Genomic DNA, 17147 nt, shown 5'->3' with positions numbered 1-17147 from the left:
TGGGACTTTTTAGTGGTAGATTTTTAGATTAAAAACTACGAGCCATATCTTGATGTTCACTTGATATAGTATATCATTTATTGGGATCTTACGGTGGCTGACTCATCTACTAAGATTTAAGGGTCAAGCCCCAACTTTAAACAACACATTTACTCAAATTTATGAGGAATTTCAATAAATTAAATAATTTAACTTTAATTTAAATTTTAATTATTATCTTTAAGTTGTTAATATCTTGATTATATTACTAGCTAAAAATGGAAAGAGAAGCTTCTCCGTGAAATCTCTAGAAACCCGTAGGCTCCAAAATTTGTGCCCTTGACTCTCGTTGTGAGAGCTTTGCATTTATGTTATAAGTCAAAATTTCAAAAAACCGATTAGATTGTAGATAAGACACTACCTAGAGATTTTAACCTTATTTTGGGAGGATTTTTTTGATCTAGGGTTCGAGTTTTCCCTTAGGCGTAAGCTCCTACGATCACTTACACCTCTCAATGATGGGAGAGCACTTTCAATAAAGACTAGTTATTAAGAATTTAATACTCAACATATTGTGGCAGTAGAGTTAGGAGTTAGGTTATATAATTTACCACCTTGACTTTAAAGTTGGTTGTAGGGGAATGATGACAAACCCGCTCCACATCTTTTCATCCTCGGTTATCATGAACTTTGGTTTGCTTATTTATAGAAGATAGTCAACCTAACCTAACTGAATGACTCTTGTCAGCAACTGATACAAATGACACTTGTAGATTTGGCGTAAATGTTTGGCTAAAGGGTCAAATTAAGGGACCTTAGCTAATAGGAGGCATTGTGTTAATCAAATGTAGCTTATGATTCAAAACTCAAATAATAGACAACCATTAAGAAACATATGAGCTATGATTTTGATCGCATATAATGATATCATTAGACAACAACCACTCGGTTAGAATGCTCAGATCGTAACCGCTACTTTTTTTAGAATTGTTAGACCAAACCGCATGAACGAAGAACTCAACCACGATCTTACTAGTGTGAGATTTGAGTGTGAATATGATGATAAATACTTTATGATATTCGCTGTGAATATATGCATATATATAATCAAATCCAAACAACTAAATTTTGAAAAAAAAAAAAAAAAAAAGAGAGAACTTGAAAGAATATATTCTCAATTAAGAGAATATATTATATAACAATGACTTTGAGATTTCATGTTACGATTACACAATTACTTTCTTTTCACTACAAAAAGCCATCATCTGTTTTGGAAATTTAGAATTTTGATTGCAAAACCAAATAAGGAAGCAAATAAGATTGCAAAGAAGACTACCATAACTGCCACCACCAACAAAAAATCTTGCTTAAATCCAAAGTAATCACTAAGGAACTCTGCCACGGTCTGTTTTGTGTCAAGCAAATTATGGTCATTTCCATATTGTGATACAAACAAACCATATAGAGTCCATGAGAATGGACAGACCCAATAGAACCAACAATAAAACCAACTCCACCAAATTGGCATCGCCTGCAAACCAAACGAAAACAACAAATATAATTAATAAAAATATATAGAAAGCATATTTAAAATAAAAAAAATAACTATATTCCATCAATTGATTGAAATATGATGACTTTTGTTAGTGGTAGCATATTTTAAAAAAATACTATATAATCCTCCAATCACTCAAATATGATGATTACTTTTCATAAACAAAAGAGAGAAACCAGAATCATATTCCGAATAGAATTATCTTGAATTTAATCATTTGTAGATATAAAATGTTTAAATTTCCTAGATCCTATCATTTTATTACATGCAAGAAGTCTACATTAATTTTGAAATCTGTAAGCAAAATATTGCATGCAAAATCATTTCATTCTACTAAATATTTTCTATTACAAGAAATCAAATAAGCATTGGCGAAGTTTGAACTTACGGTCTTGGAAATGATAAATCCCGAGAAAAGGCTCCACATTTCATAGAAAAAAGACGAGAAAATGGAAGCAACGGTGTCGTTTGGCGTCAAGCCGGCAGCTAACATGCCATAATACGTATAATACAACAACGTGAAATATGTGAAGTAGAAGTACCATAAGAATTTTGTTGTCGTCCACTCAAACCCAATCATCGAATAGACAATAGTGCAATACATTAGAGATTGAACGAAGATATATGGTAGCTCAACTGCAATCTGAAAATTGCAATATTAGAAATGTTAGTACTCTTTAAGTTCTAAATGACACAAAGAGGAAGGTAATAAAGTGTCATACTTGTCCAAAAGCGTAAGGAAATGCTGAATACATTCCAGCAGCTCTTTCTCTATAGAAGGCAGTGCGCTCAATAGCAACAACTGGTTGTACTCCAATAGAGTATGAAGCCCCCATGAAAAATACAGTTCCAAACATTGAGCCCATAACGTTTAACAGATCCTGTTCTGTGTCTCTGCAACCAAATCATATGTGAATATAACTAGCGTCGCTATAACCAATTTAATGTAAGTTTAAGAAAAAAGGGGAATTTATGCGTATGCCACCCAATTGCGATGTAGTTACATATGTAACACCTAAATTTTACCTTTTACATTTATACCACGCAAAGCATCCATATCACATCAAAAACACCGCCAGTCGAACATTTAAAAAGTGAAATACACCTTTACATTCATAAGTAAAGTAGCATGTGTGTAAAAATTAAATGTAAATACATAGGAATTGAGTGGTATGTATGTAAATCTTCCAAGATAGAATATATTTGTGAACTTACTTTTTACTACCAAGATTCCAGAACATTGAACCAAACATCAAGGCTATCGTAATGGTGAAAAAAAATCTCACAGCAGAATAGATAGGATTCCTCCAATATGACAAGTTGTGTTTCCATAAGCATGCAATACATTGTGTTAGGAAGGGCTGCGAATATTTTGTTGGAAAACATAAATCACTTGATCCAAAAGACGGTTGGCTTAGTTCCATAATTAATGCTTTGTTCCTCCTGCAAAACATTAGTTAAGAAACATGGATTTGTGACGAGCATCACTTTGAACTAGATGAAGGATTAGACAGATGCTTTACTGGTACAATTCAGAGTTCTTGTAAATTTCATTGAAATTGACACCTAATACTTCTTCCTGTGATGATGTTGTAACTTCCAACATCCAAGTTGCAGGATTGCAGCCATCCTTTATTTTCGTGACGCCTTGAATGCTCTGGATAATTAAATAGCACAGTAATAAACGCATAAATACAAAACATTTGAATATCTCTAGCTAATCTTAACTCCAGACGCAATACACTTACTGTGTTGCAAGACATTTTCATCAAATTTTGAAGCCAAACATTTATATATAAGAAAAAAAAGTATTTTTATTACCTCAAAATAGTTTGTAAGTTGATGAGAACTGTTCCCCAGTGGTCCATAATATATCTCTTCACCTCCTAACTTCATCAGTAAGAGCTGTAATTGAAAAACTAAATATGAACTTAATGAAATTTATTGTATAAGATATTCATAAATGACATTATAAAACATATTCATTAAATATGACAACTCGCCTCATCAAAGGATTCAAATATTTCGATACTCGGTTGGTGAATTGTGCACACCACCGTCCTTCCTGTGTCAACCGTGTTTCTAACAGCTCTCATTACAATAGCAGCCGACCTAGCGTCAAGCCCGGAGGTTGGCTCATCCATGAATATTATTGAAGGATTTGCAACGAGCTCAACGGCAATGGTTAATCTCTTACGTTGCTCGGTCGATAATCCAGATGTTCCAGGCAATCCAACCAATGCACCTTGTGATGTTCTCATCTCAACAAGATCCATCACCTCATTAACAAACATCTAATATCCAAAACATTAAGAGAAAAATATTTATATTGCTGAAATGAAGAGAATATATAGCTATATATTTTGCTCACTTTTCTAGTCACTGAATCAATTTCGGGAGGAAGACGAAGCCACGCAGAATAAATAAGGGATTCATAAACTGTCACATATGGAGAGTGGATGTCATCTTGTTCGCAATATCCTAAAACACGAGCAAAGGTTTCTTGCTTCTTGGGATATCCTGAAATGGTGATGGTTCCCTCTGTATATCCTCTGGTCTTCCTACCTGCGAGTACATCCATAAGAGTAGTCTTTCCTGCTCCACTAACACCCATTAGAGCAGTAAGCACTCCTGGCCTAAAACAACCACTAACGCCTTTTAGAAGAACCAACCTATCCTCAGCTCCAGGAGATCTCATTTCCTTTAAATTTGTTCATATTATTTGATATCAATAGTTGTTTACACATTAATTTGATATGCTAACACTCATATGCACATAGTTATCAAGTTTTTAGATTATAATTTACCTTTGGCATGTCCACTGAATATCTTATATTGTCAAATGTGATGCAACGTGGTAAAAATGGAAGCACCATTCCTTCCCTTTCATCTGAATTAGGAATTCTAGCACTTCCTGCCCTTAACATTCTTGTTTTTTCATCTACATGAAATCATGATAAGTTTTTATTTTTTCCAAGAACACTACTGTAATATAGATTTGTTAAAATAAGTACTTATTTAGACTTGTAACTGGAGGAGTTCCTACCTCTTGATTGCAGCGTTGATTTTCCAAATATGCTCTTCTGTTTCTCTATCAAAGTCTCCTCAGTAATAGTTGATCGGTGCTTCCCAAGTGCTATAAATTAAAAAAAAGAGTGTGATTTAGCTGCATTATATGATTACTGTTGAGCATGAAAATTCTTACGTTTGAGATTAGAGAGAGCAACAATGAAAAGAAAGTTGAATAGGAGAACATATCCAAGCAAAGCTCCAACACCAATCCAATACCAATTTGCTTCCGGAAATATTCCTCGAGACTTTAAGATAGTTATTCCAAGTGTTTCATTTGTTCCAGGTAAAATCTACAGCAAATTCAAGAACCATGGTCATACCATTTCCATAATACCTCGCACTACTATGAAATTATATGACTTGTTAATAGACAAATATATTACATGGCTCCAACTCTTGCCTAAGAACTCGTTTACTGAAATAGCATTTTGTGAGTACATTACTGGTGATGCCCAATAAGCCCATAACCACCATTTCTTCACATTCCCTGCCAAATGAAGAGGCATTGTTGTTAAGAAATTGCTATTATAACACATGGTAAAATGATGGTACAACCAATATCTATCAATAAATAAATTCAAAATATATATATATATATATATATATATAACCACAAATTGGTGTGCTTTCACAACATCAACATCAACAACAACAACAACAACAAAGCCTTAATCCCACTACGTGGGGTAGGCTACATGAATTTTTTTTCTCCATTGCGTCCTATTTAGTGTCATTTTCATATAGTTCTAATAAATTAAGACCATTTTTTATACAATAAGCCCAAGTCTTCATGGATCTACCTCTGACTTTCTTAACATAAGTCGAATCTAAAACATCTACTTTCCTAATCAGATCATCAAATGGTCGACGTTTAATGTGACCAAATCATCTAAGACGACTCTCTCTATTTTTTTCCGTCACTAGAGCTACACCAACCCTATCACGAAGATATTCATTTCACATTTTGTCTCTAAGTGTAAAGCCACTCATCCACCTAATCATTCTCATCTCGACAACACTTAACTAAGTATTATGCTTCTCTTTTAAAGGCCAACATTCAGTGACATAGAGCCTCACCACCATCTTATAATTCTACAATTGCTTGAATAAGTTTTGAGTATGATTCAAACCAATACCTTAGATATCATTGACTCATTTTGTTTAGCTTCTTATGTAGCTTGAATTCTACTATAATAACATCCCCATCTATATCACCATCACTTTGAATAATAAATCTGAGATATCTTAAATATTCACACCTTTTAATGATTTGATCAGCCATAATTACAACTATGTCACTAGAGTTACTACTACTAAAATTATATTCCAAGAATTCAGTTTTAGTTCTACTCAAACGAAGGCCTTTAGACTCCAATGTAGACCTCCATAATTACAGTTTTCCTGAACTTTTTCTCTAGTTTTATCCACAAGAAGGATATCATTAGCAAAGAACATACAACAAGGTACATCCTCCTGTAAATGTCCAGTAAGACCATCCATAACTAAAGCAAAAAGATATGGGCTTAAAGCCGATCCCTGATATAATCCAACAGAAATAGGAAAAAAATTGGTCAATCCTCCTTAAGTTCAAACATAAGTAATAGCTCTAGTTTACATATCTTTAATGACTTAAAGTATATTTCGTATGAATACCTTTCATTTCTAGAACTCTCTTAAGAACTTCATCAATAACTCTCCAAAGGATATCTCTTGGAACCTTATCGTAAGCTTTTTCTAAATAAATAAAAATCAAATGTAGAACAAAAATTATATGTAGATCCTCATTCTTTTGTTTCTTTCCATCAAATCTCTCAATAATTGTATAGCTTAAAATACCTATAGCTTCCATAGTAGAATAAATCCAAATTACTTATGAGAAATCTTTGTAATACGTCCTAACCTATGTTTAATTACCCTCTCCCATAATTTAAAAGTATGACACACCCCTTTATTCAATCAACTTAATTCCTAAATACTTTTCCTCCACTCCTCAGACATCTTTTTAGTTTTAAAAATAATAATAAAGAGTTTTTAAGCCAAGAAACTCTCAAATCCTCAGGCATCTTTTTAGTTTTTTAGTTTTTAAAATAACTTATACAATGTTCAAAAGAATTCATGTTATGATTTTATTTCGACATGTTTTACACTGGCTGTCGACTACCTAATGCAACACTCCACTTTTCACATCCGGGCTTGGGACTGGTAATGACGGTGTTTATACACACACACACAAGAAAAAAGACAATTATATTACATGGCTCCAACTCTTTCCTAAAAATAAGAATTTTTTTTGAAATAACTGAGTAAGAAAAAATTATTTTTAATAAGATTGTTATATAGAGATGAACAAAAATTTAGACGATCTTGATAAAACAATAACACAGCTCTAACTTAAGTTGAATATCACAAACACAATGAAAATGACTTACTTGGTTATACCATACATTTTCACACCTAAAATATAGAAATTTAAATTTATGAGCTGGTGAGAAACGAACCGTGTGAAATTAAGAATCCACCCAACACCAGAATCACCAAGAATGTGAAGCCTGCCAATACGTTGGCAAAAACTAGTGTTCTTCCCACTACTGCAATCAAGCGAAACAATCCTGAAGCCATTTGATTTATAAGAAGCAGCAGAAGGTAATGTTTGAAAAACCTACAGAAAAAAGAAAAAAAAAAGAAAAAGAAAAAAATAGGACCCGCCAAAACTAAATGCTCTGATAAAACATGGAAGTTCAAGTTAATTTAAACATTTCTAACCTTTCTAAACTTAAATCATACCCTACGGTGAAGTAAGTGAGAAGCACCCAAATGGCTACTTCAAGGCATGAAAATGGTAGGTTTAAGATCCAAGTCGGTAATGCAAACGCCCATGCTGGATAAAAGTTATTGTCCCTTTGCTTAAAATAGACAGGTAATTTAAGAATGGTTAAAGTAAGCTCCGAGAAACCATAAAACAAGGAAATGAAAATCGAGAAAAAGAGCGCTCCAATGTAAATCTGTCCATCATCCGTAGATCTGTGAGGCATTTCTGTCTTCCAGAAGAGTGACATCACTATAATTGCCATAAGCATGACCTGAAAGCAAAGAAAATGAAGCACGAATTTGATTTGTGGTTTGAAGTATTTACTAAATAGCACACAGTTCTTATTTATTTACATATCTCACACGTAAACTTTCATATTTACACAAATAGCAGTCAAATCTTTAATATCATATAAAAAATAGCATTATTATCACTTTTTAAAAGTGGAATACACCTCATCATGCATAAGTTTAAATGAACAAAATGCTAGGTGTAAATATGAAAGTATAGGTGTGAGATCTGTTAATACAAAAGAATTGCGTGCTAGGTAAGTAAATTTTCCTAGATCTTATCTAAAGAGGTGTTGTCTTACTTCAAAAGCTCTAAATACATAAACAAAGAATATTCTCTTCATTTGAATCAGCTCTCTTTCAGTACAGGTTTTCAGTAGTTCAATTCTACTAACACCAAACTTGAAGGTTTTTAAAGCAGCAGGGTGGCTCTTGCTCCTATCAAAGGAAACAGATAGCTCTTTTTGAAGATTTTTCCGTACATGAAATGAGGAAAAAGCTTTTGCGAATTCCTCAACGGTCACATAGACATAAGGTTTATCATTTCGTGCCCAATATTGTTTTTGATCTTTCATAGAATTCACCTGAGAACATAAGCAAACAATTAGCTTGTGTTAAAATATATGTATACGCTGGAATTGTTAAGCCAAATTTCTATAAATATTAATCTTTAAAAGGAGTGATCGAATCAACCCTTCAAGGAAATTTTTTGAGTAATAAAATTTTAAAGGCTATTGAATATTTGAAGATAATGTATTGATGTAAATATCTTCATGAGATCATCTATTTGGTTTTGAGAAATTTTGTGAGATTTTTTATGACTCCAAGAGTTCATGTAAAATTTTGTGGGATTTTTATGACATTCTATTTCTCAAAACTCATTATTTGTTATCACTATAAATAAATTTTTAAATTTAAAAATGGTTTTGCATCTCATAATCTCAAGAAAATAGAGAGAAAGTAGAGCGGGTACTGTTGACGGTAAGAACTAAATAAAAAAAGGAAATTAAATTAAAGTAAAATTCTAATATCCCACACTCCTTTTCGTTATGGTCCTTATTTGAAACTATTCATAAATACTCCTAAAAAATGCATGACAGAAATCTTTGGACAAAAACTCCATCTTTCTCTTCGTGTTCGCAAGCCCCAGAAGGAATCACACGAAACCTATGCCAAAAGCTCTCATCGAACATAGTCACGGATAAGGCCAGCTGTGAAGACAACGACGAACTTGCATCATACATAGACCTTCAAACTGCCAACTTTCATTTCTTCTGTGCTTGGGAAAAGCAACGGGAGATCGCAGAATATAAGGAGCTCCAAAACTCCTAATTTCCCTGCTCCTCAATTTGAGCCCATCTCTTGTATCTTCTTCTTGTGTCGTCAACCTGAGCTGCAAGAACCGAAAGCTATGCAGTTCTTCATCCCTCCAATTTGTTGTTATTAGGATAGGATCTTAAAATATAGACACTCTCATAAGTAAATTAACAAAATTAGTAGATATTATGATTCACAAGAAGATAAATATCTTATGCACTCAAGAAACTAAATTGATTGGAGAAAAAGCTAACGAGATTGATAGCTTATGTTTTAACTTTATTATTCAGATAGGACTCTAAGATAAAATTTATAAAGATAATGTTGTAACAACTAAAGAATTAGAGATAAATTATAGTCCTAAAAATTTTTGTCAATACTAAGATTTTTAATATTATGAGTGCTTATGCTTTTCAAGTTGATATAAAAATAGGTTTCAAAGAAAAAATTTGGAATGTCCTAGAAGAATTAATACAAATAATACCTCTTAAAGAAAGAATTTTTATTGGAGGAGATTTAAATGGACATGTTAGTAGAGTGGTAGAAGATTTTAAAAATATTATTTTAAAAATATTCATGGTGACTACGGTTTTGAAGTGAGTAATGAAACATGTAGAAACATATTAGATATTGTTTTAACGTATGATTCTATTATTGTTGATATTTTATTTAAGAAAAAATATTGATATATTATTACTTAAAAGAAAGAATCTAATAAAACACAAATTGATTATTTTCTTATGAGAAAAATAGGTCGTCGAGAATGTAAGAATTGTAAGGGCATTCCAAGTGAAAATTTAAGTACTTAACATCAATTATTAGTTCTAGATTTTAAGATGAGAAATTATAAGATAAATAATACAATAAAATATTGTCATAGAATTAGATAGAGACACCTAGATAAATAAATAAAATTATTTTTATAAATAAACTTCAGAATTTTAAGATTTGAGGTGTTTATAAATAAGTTAATTCTATGTGGGATAACATAACAAACACTATTAAACAGGTGAAAAAACATATACTTGGAGGATAAAATTGAAAACTTTTTATACAAAAAAAATAGTTGGTGGTTGTATTATAAAGCGCAAGAAAAGATAAAGTATAAGAAATTATGTTATAAATATTGGTTTAAATGTAAAAGTCTAGAGAATTGAAAAAAAATATAAGGTGGCCCATAAGAATTCTAAGAGAATAATTTGTGATACTAAAAATTCTGTTTTTGGTGATCTTTATAATAAATTAGATATTGAATAGAATGAAAAATATATGTATAAATTAACCAAAGATAAAAGAAAAATAAAGATTTAATTCAGGTAAAATATATCGCCCTTTTCGACCAGACATCCCTGGACCCCTAGGCCACATTTATGTATAAAATATATCGCCCTTTTCGACCGGACATCCCTGGACCCCTAGGCCACATTTATGTATAAACAAAAAAAAACCCCATCATACCTCCGTGTACTAGGGGTATATTATGTAATTGTACATCTCTCATTCCTATAAATAGAGGTTCATTTCAAGAATAAAGGTTACGCAATTTTACTGTTCACGACTCAACTCTTTGATTTCTTCCTTTTTAGCGTGCTCTATTCCTTGGCCGTGTCTCCCAGACAGATTAGATTCAACAGTAGTGATGCAAGATATATGTCTTTTCTCAAGGTATCAATATTTATATCTATTTTTGTAGTATTTTACAATAAAAAATAATGTTTTCATGAATTTTTAAATAGAAATGGATCAGAGTAATTGACAACACGTGTCGATGCACGTGTTGGTAATAATGATAAGATTGCATATATCCGACTGTGTGTAGTTGCTACCAAAATATCTTAGCAGTTTGTGATTTCAAATTATTTTACATTCAGATGGTTGGATGGGAAGAAACTGTTGATGATGGTCAAATATTTAAATTTACAACCCCGTGATGTGAATACAAATTTCTAATGTCTCCATCAAATAAGTATATTCATGATTGTATATGAAGCATTTGATCTGAGGATATGTATTAATGATGTTATTATTCAAGAAAATATTATCTTGTCAACAAGGTTTCTTAAAACCCTTCCCCAATACAAGGTACCAACTTTCTGATTTTGAGCACAACATTCAAGTGATTAGAAGAAGGAATGATTTACTCAACAAAAACACTCGCATTACTGAGTGGTATCGAGAGAGCATTCGGTCTATGAAAGAAGTAGGTCATACTTCAAGATATACCCACATATTCCTTCAAAAAATAGGTAAAGATAGTTGTTGCAATAATAATGCTACATAATTTTATAAGGAGGCATTCATCTCGGGACGATATTGATTTCAGGGTCTTAGATGAAGATCCAACATGCATGACTATGTAAGTATTCAAACATCGGGCTGGACAATTATTGCCCGATAAAAACTATGGTAAGTGACTTCAACATATTTGTAGGGGAGGATATTTAGAAGATGATCCAGTTGAGAGGAGATTACATATGCTTTAGTTAATTTATGGAGTGTATTTATGTAGCATTTTGTAATGTCTTCTTATAGATGTTTACTATTTCAAATTTATTAAGGATTCGTATATGTTTACTTTCTATATTTATGCACCACTTTCTATTGCATATCTAATCTATTTTATCAATTAAAGACATAATGTATTATAATCACAGGAGAAATGAGTTCAAGATCATCTAGTGCATTAAAAGCTATGTACTGTCGCTGTAATACGCAGTGTTCTGAATACACATAAAAAAGGGATGACAGCAATGGGAGAAGATTTTATTGTTGTCCCAGAAATAGACACGTGAAAATAGCAGGTATTTTTGTTGTGTTGATGATACAAATAAGTTCACTCCAAATACTGATCAAGTGATAGGAGATGTTGTGGACAAAGAATTAATTCAAAAACTTGATTGTATGGACTTAAAGACGAACATTGTTATAGTCTTGTTGGTTATTTTGTGGGTTTTATTATTATTGTTTAAAGTATGAAAAGATTGTCCAAAATTGATGTATTCGAGAAATTTGGACTCCTAACATGTTTTCTTTAATGCTAAACCTATTTTTGTTATTCTGCGGTAATTACTTTGAAAATTGCACTTATTCAGATATGAAATTGTTTCCCTAGAAAGCAGCTCACAACTGCTTCAACAGAAAGCAACTTTACAGTCGTTTCTTCAAAAAATTGCTTCACAACTATTTCTTAAAAAAATATAGCATCTTCAAAAATAGTTACTGCCCCAAAACACCCCCTTATTCTTCGTTCAAAAAGCCGCAACCAATCTTATTCTTCCCTGCACAAACTCGAACCTAAGCAACTCTTGCTTTTACTTAAGTCGTGAAATCCCTTTCGGATCTGTTTGGGACAACTTTCACCATCTTCGCGTTTTAGATGGTCATCTTAGTTTTGTTTAAAGAATTATTTTCTTGCTTCTTTATAGAAATTTCTATGGTGCAAAGTTATTTTTTTCAACCCGACCTCATAAAATGTTGTGACACTGTCTAAATTTTTGGAAGAAAATATAAATTTATGTTTCCAATCGTAACTTTGTAAAAAGTTATTTTCTACACAACTTTATAACCACCTTTTCAAAAAGCTAGTCACCCAAAATATTTCTCAGCATTTGCCAACACGATATCAAATAGTCCCATAACTATATATATATATATATATTAAAAATGAAATCACAAAAAAAAATTATTTTTATTTCATCATCTCCTAATTGTCAACACTTTCAACGATTTTTAGATATAAAAAGCGAACAAGATTTTAAAAAAACTGCTCGAGAAAATTTGAGTAACTATCCAGATCATTAATTATCGTTAAAGAAGATTTCAGTATTCTTTTGGGAAAATTTTTATAAAAGCAAAAGATTTTAAAATACTCGTGCGAAAAAATTTGAGTACATGTCAAAAAAATTACGTATTGTTCAGAAAAATTGAATATTGGTTCGAACAATTATTTTATAAAAGCAAAGGAATTTTTAAGTTTTTGTTATGGGAAACTCGAACATCTGTTAGGGAATTAAATACGGTTCAGGGATAGTCAAGTACCAGCTCAAAGAAATGCATGCTTAAATTTTAGCTTTTTGAAGGTTAATTTTACAATACTTACTCTTCTATGACTGGTAAGTTAAAAGAATATTTTATCTCTTAGTCATAGTGTCTCACTACACTGACCAATGAGTCTTTTAAGAATTGGACAAACTGTTACTCTCTCTAATGCCCCCTAACAGGAGTAGACACCGAGAGATTGCCAAAACTTTATGTGAATTTGAACTTGCAAATTAGTTAAAATGTAGATTAGTTTAAAAATATGAACGTTTTTTAAATTGGAAAAAAATGACTTAAATTTTGGATTATTTAGACTATTGGACATTAATATAAAATAAATAAAATGTAAATCATAAAATGAATGTTTAAAATAAAACACATATTATGTGCAGTATAATATAATGATGAAAGTCGGATACAAAAATGATTAAATATGAGATTCAAAAGTTCATTCAAAAAATTGAATAAAATTTTTAATTGAACTCTTTTAAAAAGCCAACATATAAAAAGTCAAATGTCTAAAATTTCAGATAATTTTGCCACCGAATCTGCAATTTGAATTCACAAGCAGACAAAAGACGGTCTTTTGAAATAGTCAAAAATGTGATTTTTTTGTGCACACAATTGAGATCAAATTAGCACAAGCTTTTAAAGATTTGAAGAATTTCATGGGTTTAAAGTAGTGCTCAAATTAAATGCAATGCCATAGGCTTTGTGCAATCGCACTATAATCTTTTCAGGTGACTGTGTGAGTGTGATTTTAAGTTAGATACATTTATTTTAACAATATATAAGAAAGATGAATAAATTTCATTTCATATCAACATTTGCATTTATATTTCAAAACATTTTCCAACTCCAATGCATTTGTCCAAAATATGTGCAAATATTTTTAAATATGTAACTAGATATTGCAAATGCATCAAGCATCATGTTATATTTTGAAGTGCATAAAATATTATGATCATGTATATGTGCCAAGATTCATGTAAAATGTATAGTTTGAATATAATAAAATATGAGGGCAACTTTAAAATCATATGCCCGCATGTGCTCCAACAAGTATATAGAGTGCTCAAATACTTGGTTCGAGAATATTGTACGGGTTACCTCAAAATTAATATTAATACACTTGCATGTGCTCCATTAATTAACAAGTGTTTAAATTTTAAATGACCTGAGATTGTTGTGCAGGTTAAGGTTAAATTTTCACTCAAATAATTCTTATTATGAGAAGTGCGTCAAATTATTTCAAAAAATATATGATTATTCTAAATTAAAGAACCCTCTTGTTTTAAAAATCAAATTCAAGATAATCAAGCTACACACTCTCAATTAGGCCGCCTTGTTTAGAGGATAGGGTTGTAAGTCTCACTCAACTAGTCTTATCCTCCTCTTAAAAACTAAAATCAATGAGACTAGCAATTTCAATAATATACAGATAATATGTATAAAAATTTATAAATTCAAATCACCTAATTCAATCCTCCTCCTGGTAAAAACTAAAGTTGATAAGGATATTATTTCAAAAATATTAAAGTGTCAAATGTCAAATAAATTATAAGCATAAGTGTTTCAAATGTTCATTAGTCTAATGATAGTCGAGTTGATAAAAAATTTCAATCGAATGGGTCTATTTTCAAAATTAAGTTTCAATAAATATCAAAATATATTAAACTATTATAATTACTAAACTCGATCCTCTGTAAGCAAGACAAAGTTGACAAAGTTCATATACAATCATATATCAATATTAAGCTCGATCCATTACAAGCAAGAATTAAAGTAAACAAGGTTGAAATCATATGATCAAATCTCCAATGATGTCAATATTGATAGAAGATTTTAACCAGAGTGATCGATCTTAAGAAATTAAATTTCAAAGTGGAATTGGAAAAAAATCAATACATACATATAATATATATATATATATATATATATATATATATACGAATTTGATCTTCTATATGCGTGATAGAGTTGAGTTTCATATACAAATATATGTTCATATACAAATATATGTTCATATTAAGCCTGATTTTTTTACAAAAAAGAAGTAAAATCGACGGGGGTTCAAATCAATTAATCTAAACCTCGAAGATAGTTGAATTGATAGATAATTTCAATCGGACCGGTCTATTTTCAAAATCAAATTTCAAGAAATTTGAATGAATTCAATTGATATAATTCTATGAACACAATCCTCTGTAGACAAGACAGAGTTGACAAGACTTGGATTCAATCACGTCCCTTTCAAACATAGTCCTCTATAAATGGGACAGAGTTGATAAGGTTCAAATCAAATGATCAAATCCTCGATGATGTCCTGTTCACTAAAAATCTCAACAAGTGAGGTCAACTCTTAAATCAAATTTCAAATCAAGTTTTCAAAATAACAGCCTAAAACAATGGAATTAAAATCAATCACCTAAAGGCTTCAAACAAACCAATAAAAATATTTAAATTAATACTCATCACTTAAAATATTTAAAGCAAATGTCACTCACCCTCCGTAAAAATTTGTCGGGGGTGAAAAATTTTTATTAACTTCAACTCACAAAGAACGAAATATCACATTAATTATATTATTATATTTACACTCGAAACAATCTCAGACTAGTAAGGAAGAGGCTCAAATCCTCCGTCCCCGTGATTTGGCCCAACGGCTTCAACAAAAATAGAGGTCATGATCAGAGTCCTTTGACCGAATGGTTTACTATCAAATGAGACCATTATATCACGGTCATAACTGTAGCTTGTATGTTCCCTAACAGTTTTCTATCCTTTGATTTGTGAACCATAATGATATAATTGATTGATAAAAAACCTTTTATTAAATAAGGTCAAATTAAATTTGTCCCCTTAGACAAACATTCACCTCAGATCTACATCTAATAAAAAGATAAGGATATTTCAGTAAGGTTAGTATGTCCTTTGACAAAGTAAATAGAGACAACAATGACCAGAGATGATGGAATCACAGGATATTTATCAGAATTATCATCATTTCCCCACCATCCTCTTTAAACTCAAGGTGATAACTTTTATAATTCAAACTCTAATTCTGCTGCTACTGCACGATGAATATTCATTACTTAATGACTAGCTCACAAAATAATGTCAAAACCTCAAGATAGTGTCTTATCAACAATCCAACCTACCTTATATAAATTTGACCCTGAATACCAAAATAAAAAAACTCTCAACTCAATGAGAGAGTCCGAGGCATGAATTTTTGGAGACCAAGAATTTTTAACAACTCCGCCAAGGAAGGTTTCTCTTTCCATCTTTGACTAGTCATATAACTATTATAATAACAGTTTAGAAAAGAAAAAAGGATAAATAAAAAATAAAAAGCTAAATTAATCTTATTTATAATAGTTATTCATAAACTTAAGTAAATAATGTCTGGTGAATATCACAATATGATCCTTAGATCTTAATCTAAGAATCTGTTGTCGGAAAGACCCAACAAAAAAAACACATTGTGCTAGTAAGCATTAGGGTATGACCTATCAATTTCAATTCAAGAGTCTGTTGTCGAAAGGTTCCAATAGAAATTAAACTCTATATGGTGAGCATCGAAGTATGACACTTGAATCTCAACCCAAGAGTTTATAACCAAAAGGTCTAAACGAAAAGACAAAACTTTATCAGGAGAATATTATAGTATGTCAGTTAAATCTCAATATAAAAATCTAATGTCGAAAAGCCCCAATATAAAGATAAAATGTTTGGTGATTCACATATGGGGGTTTAACCAAAATGGGTGTTACTTTTGGTGTCCCGATGCATCAACGTTGTACAAACACACAACATTCGGACAGCTTCAACGACAATGGAAACAGTTTGGACATGATTCATGCATCACTGCATCCGTTTTCAGTCATCTTTGTTGAGCGGCCATTATTGGGCAATTTTGATATTTTAAACTCAGTGCCAAAGTTCATCCTACGAATGAATGATAATTCAAATAACTTCAAGATTATCAATATATCATGCCCCTAATCTATCTGATATCACATTCATCGTTCGTCACTCACGTTATATCCGATAAATTTGACTTTGATATATATATATATATATA

General features: G+C 31.3%; 1 protein-coding gene across 1 annotated transcript in view; it reads right to left on the bottom strand.

The window, feature by feature from the left end:
* Positions 1-1240: 1240 nt before the first annotated feature.
* Positions 1241-17147, bottom strand: part of LOC110032605 (ABC transporter G family member 44-like) — a 24575-nt gene continuing 8668 nt past the window's right edge. The window contains exons 10-24 of the mRNA XM_020736281.1: positions 8008-8289; positions 7370-7686; positions 7105-7265; positions 4990-5093; positions 4740-4896; positions 4581-4670; positions 4342-4475; positions 3906-4235; positions 3538-3828; positions 3356-3439; positions 3058-3191; positions 2750-2977; positions 2257-2428; positions 1923-2177; positions 1241-1510 (exon numbers count right to left, since the gene is read on the bottom strand). Coding sequence (XP_020591940.1) covers positions 1241-1510; positions 1923-2177; positions 2257-2428; positions 2750-2977; positions 3058-3191; positions 3356-3439; positions 3538-3828; positions 3906-4235; positions 4342-4475; positions 4581-4670; positions 4740-4896; positions 4990-5093; positions 7105-7265; positions 7370-7686; positions 8008-8289 — 3009 coding nt within the window. The remainder of the gene's footprint in view (positions 1511-1922; positions 2178-2256; positions 2429-2749; positions 2978-3057; positions 3192-3355; positions 3440-3537; positions 3829-3905; positions 4236-4341; positions 4476-4580; positions 4671-4739; positions 4897-4989; positions 5094-7104; positions 7266-7369; positions 7687-8007; positions 8290-17147) is intronic.

Source organism: Phalaenopsis equestris, unplaced genomic scaffold (genome assembly GCF_001263595.1).
Source record: "Phalaenopsis equestris unplaced genomic scaffold, ASM126359v1 Scaffold000002, whole genome shotgun sequence".
NCBI classification, from domain to species: domain Eukaryota; kingdom Viridiplantae; phylum Streptophyta; class Magnoliopsida; order Asparagales; family Orchidaceae; genus Phalaenopsis; species Phalaenopsis equestris.
This window is presented reverse-complemented; position numbering and strand designations above follow the sequence as displayed.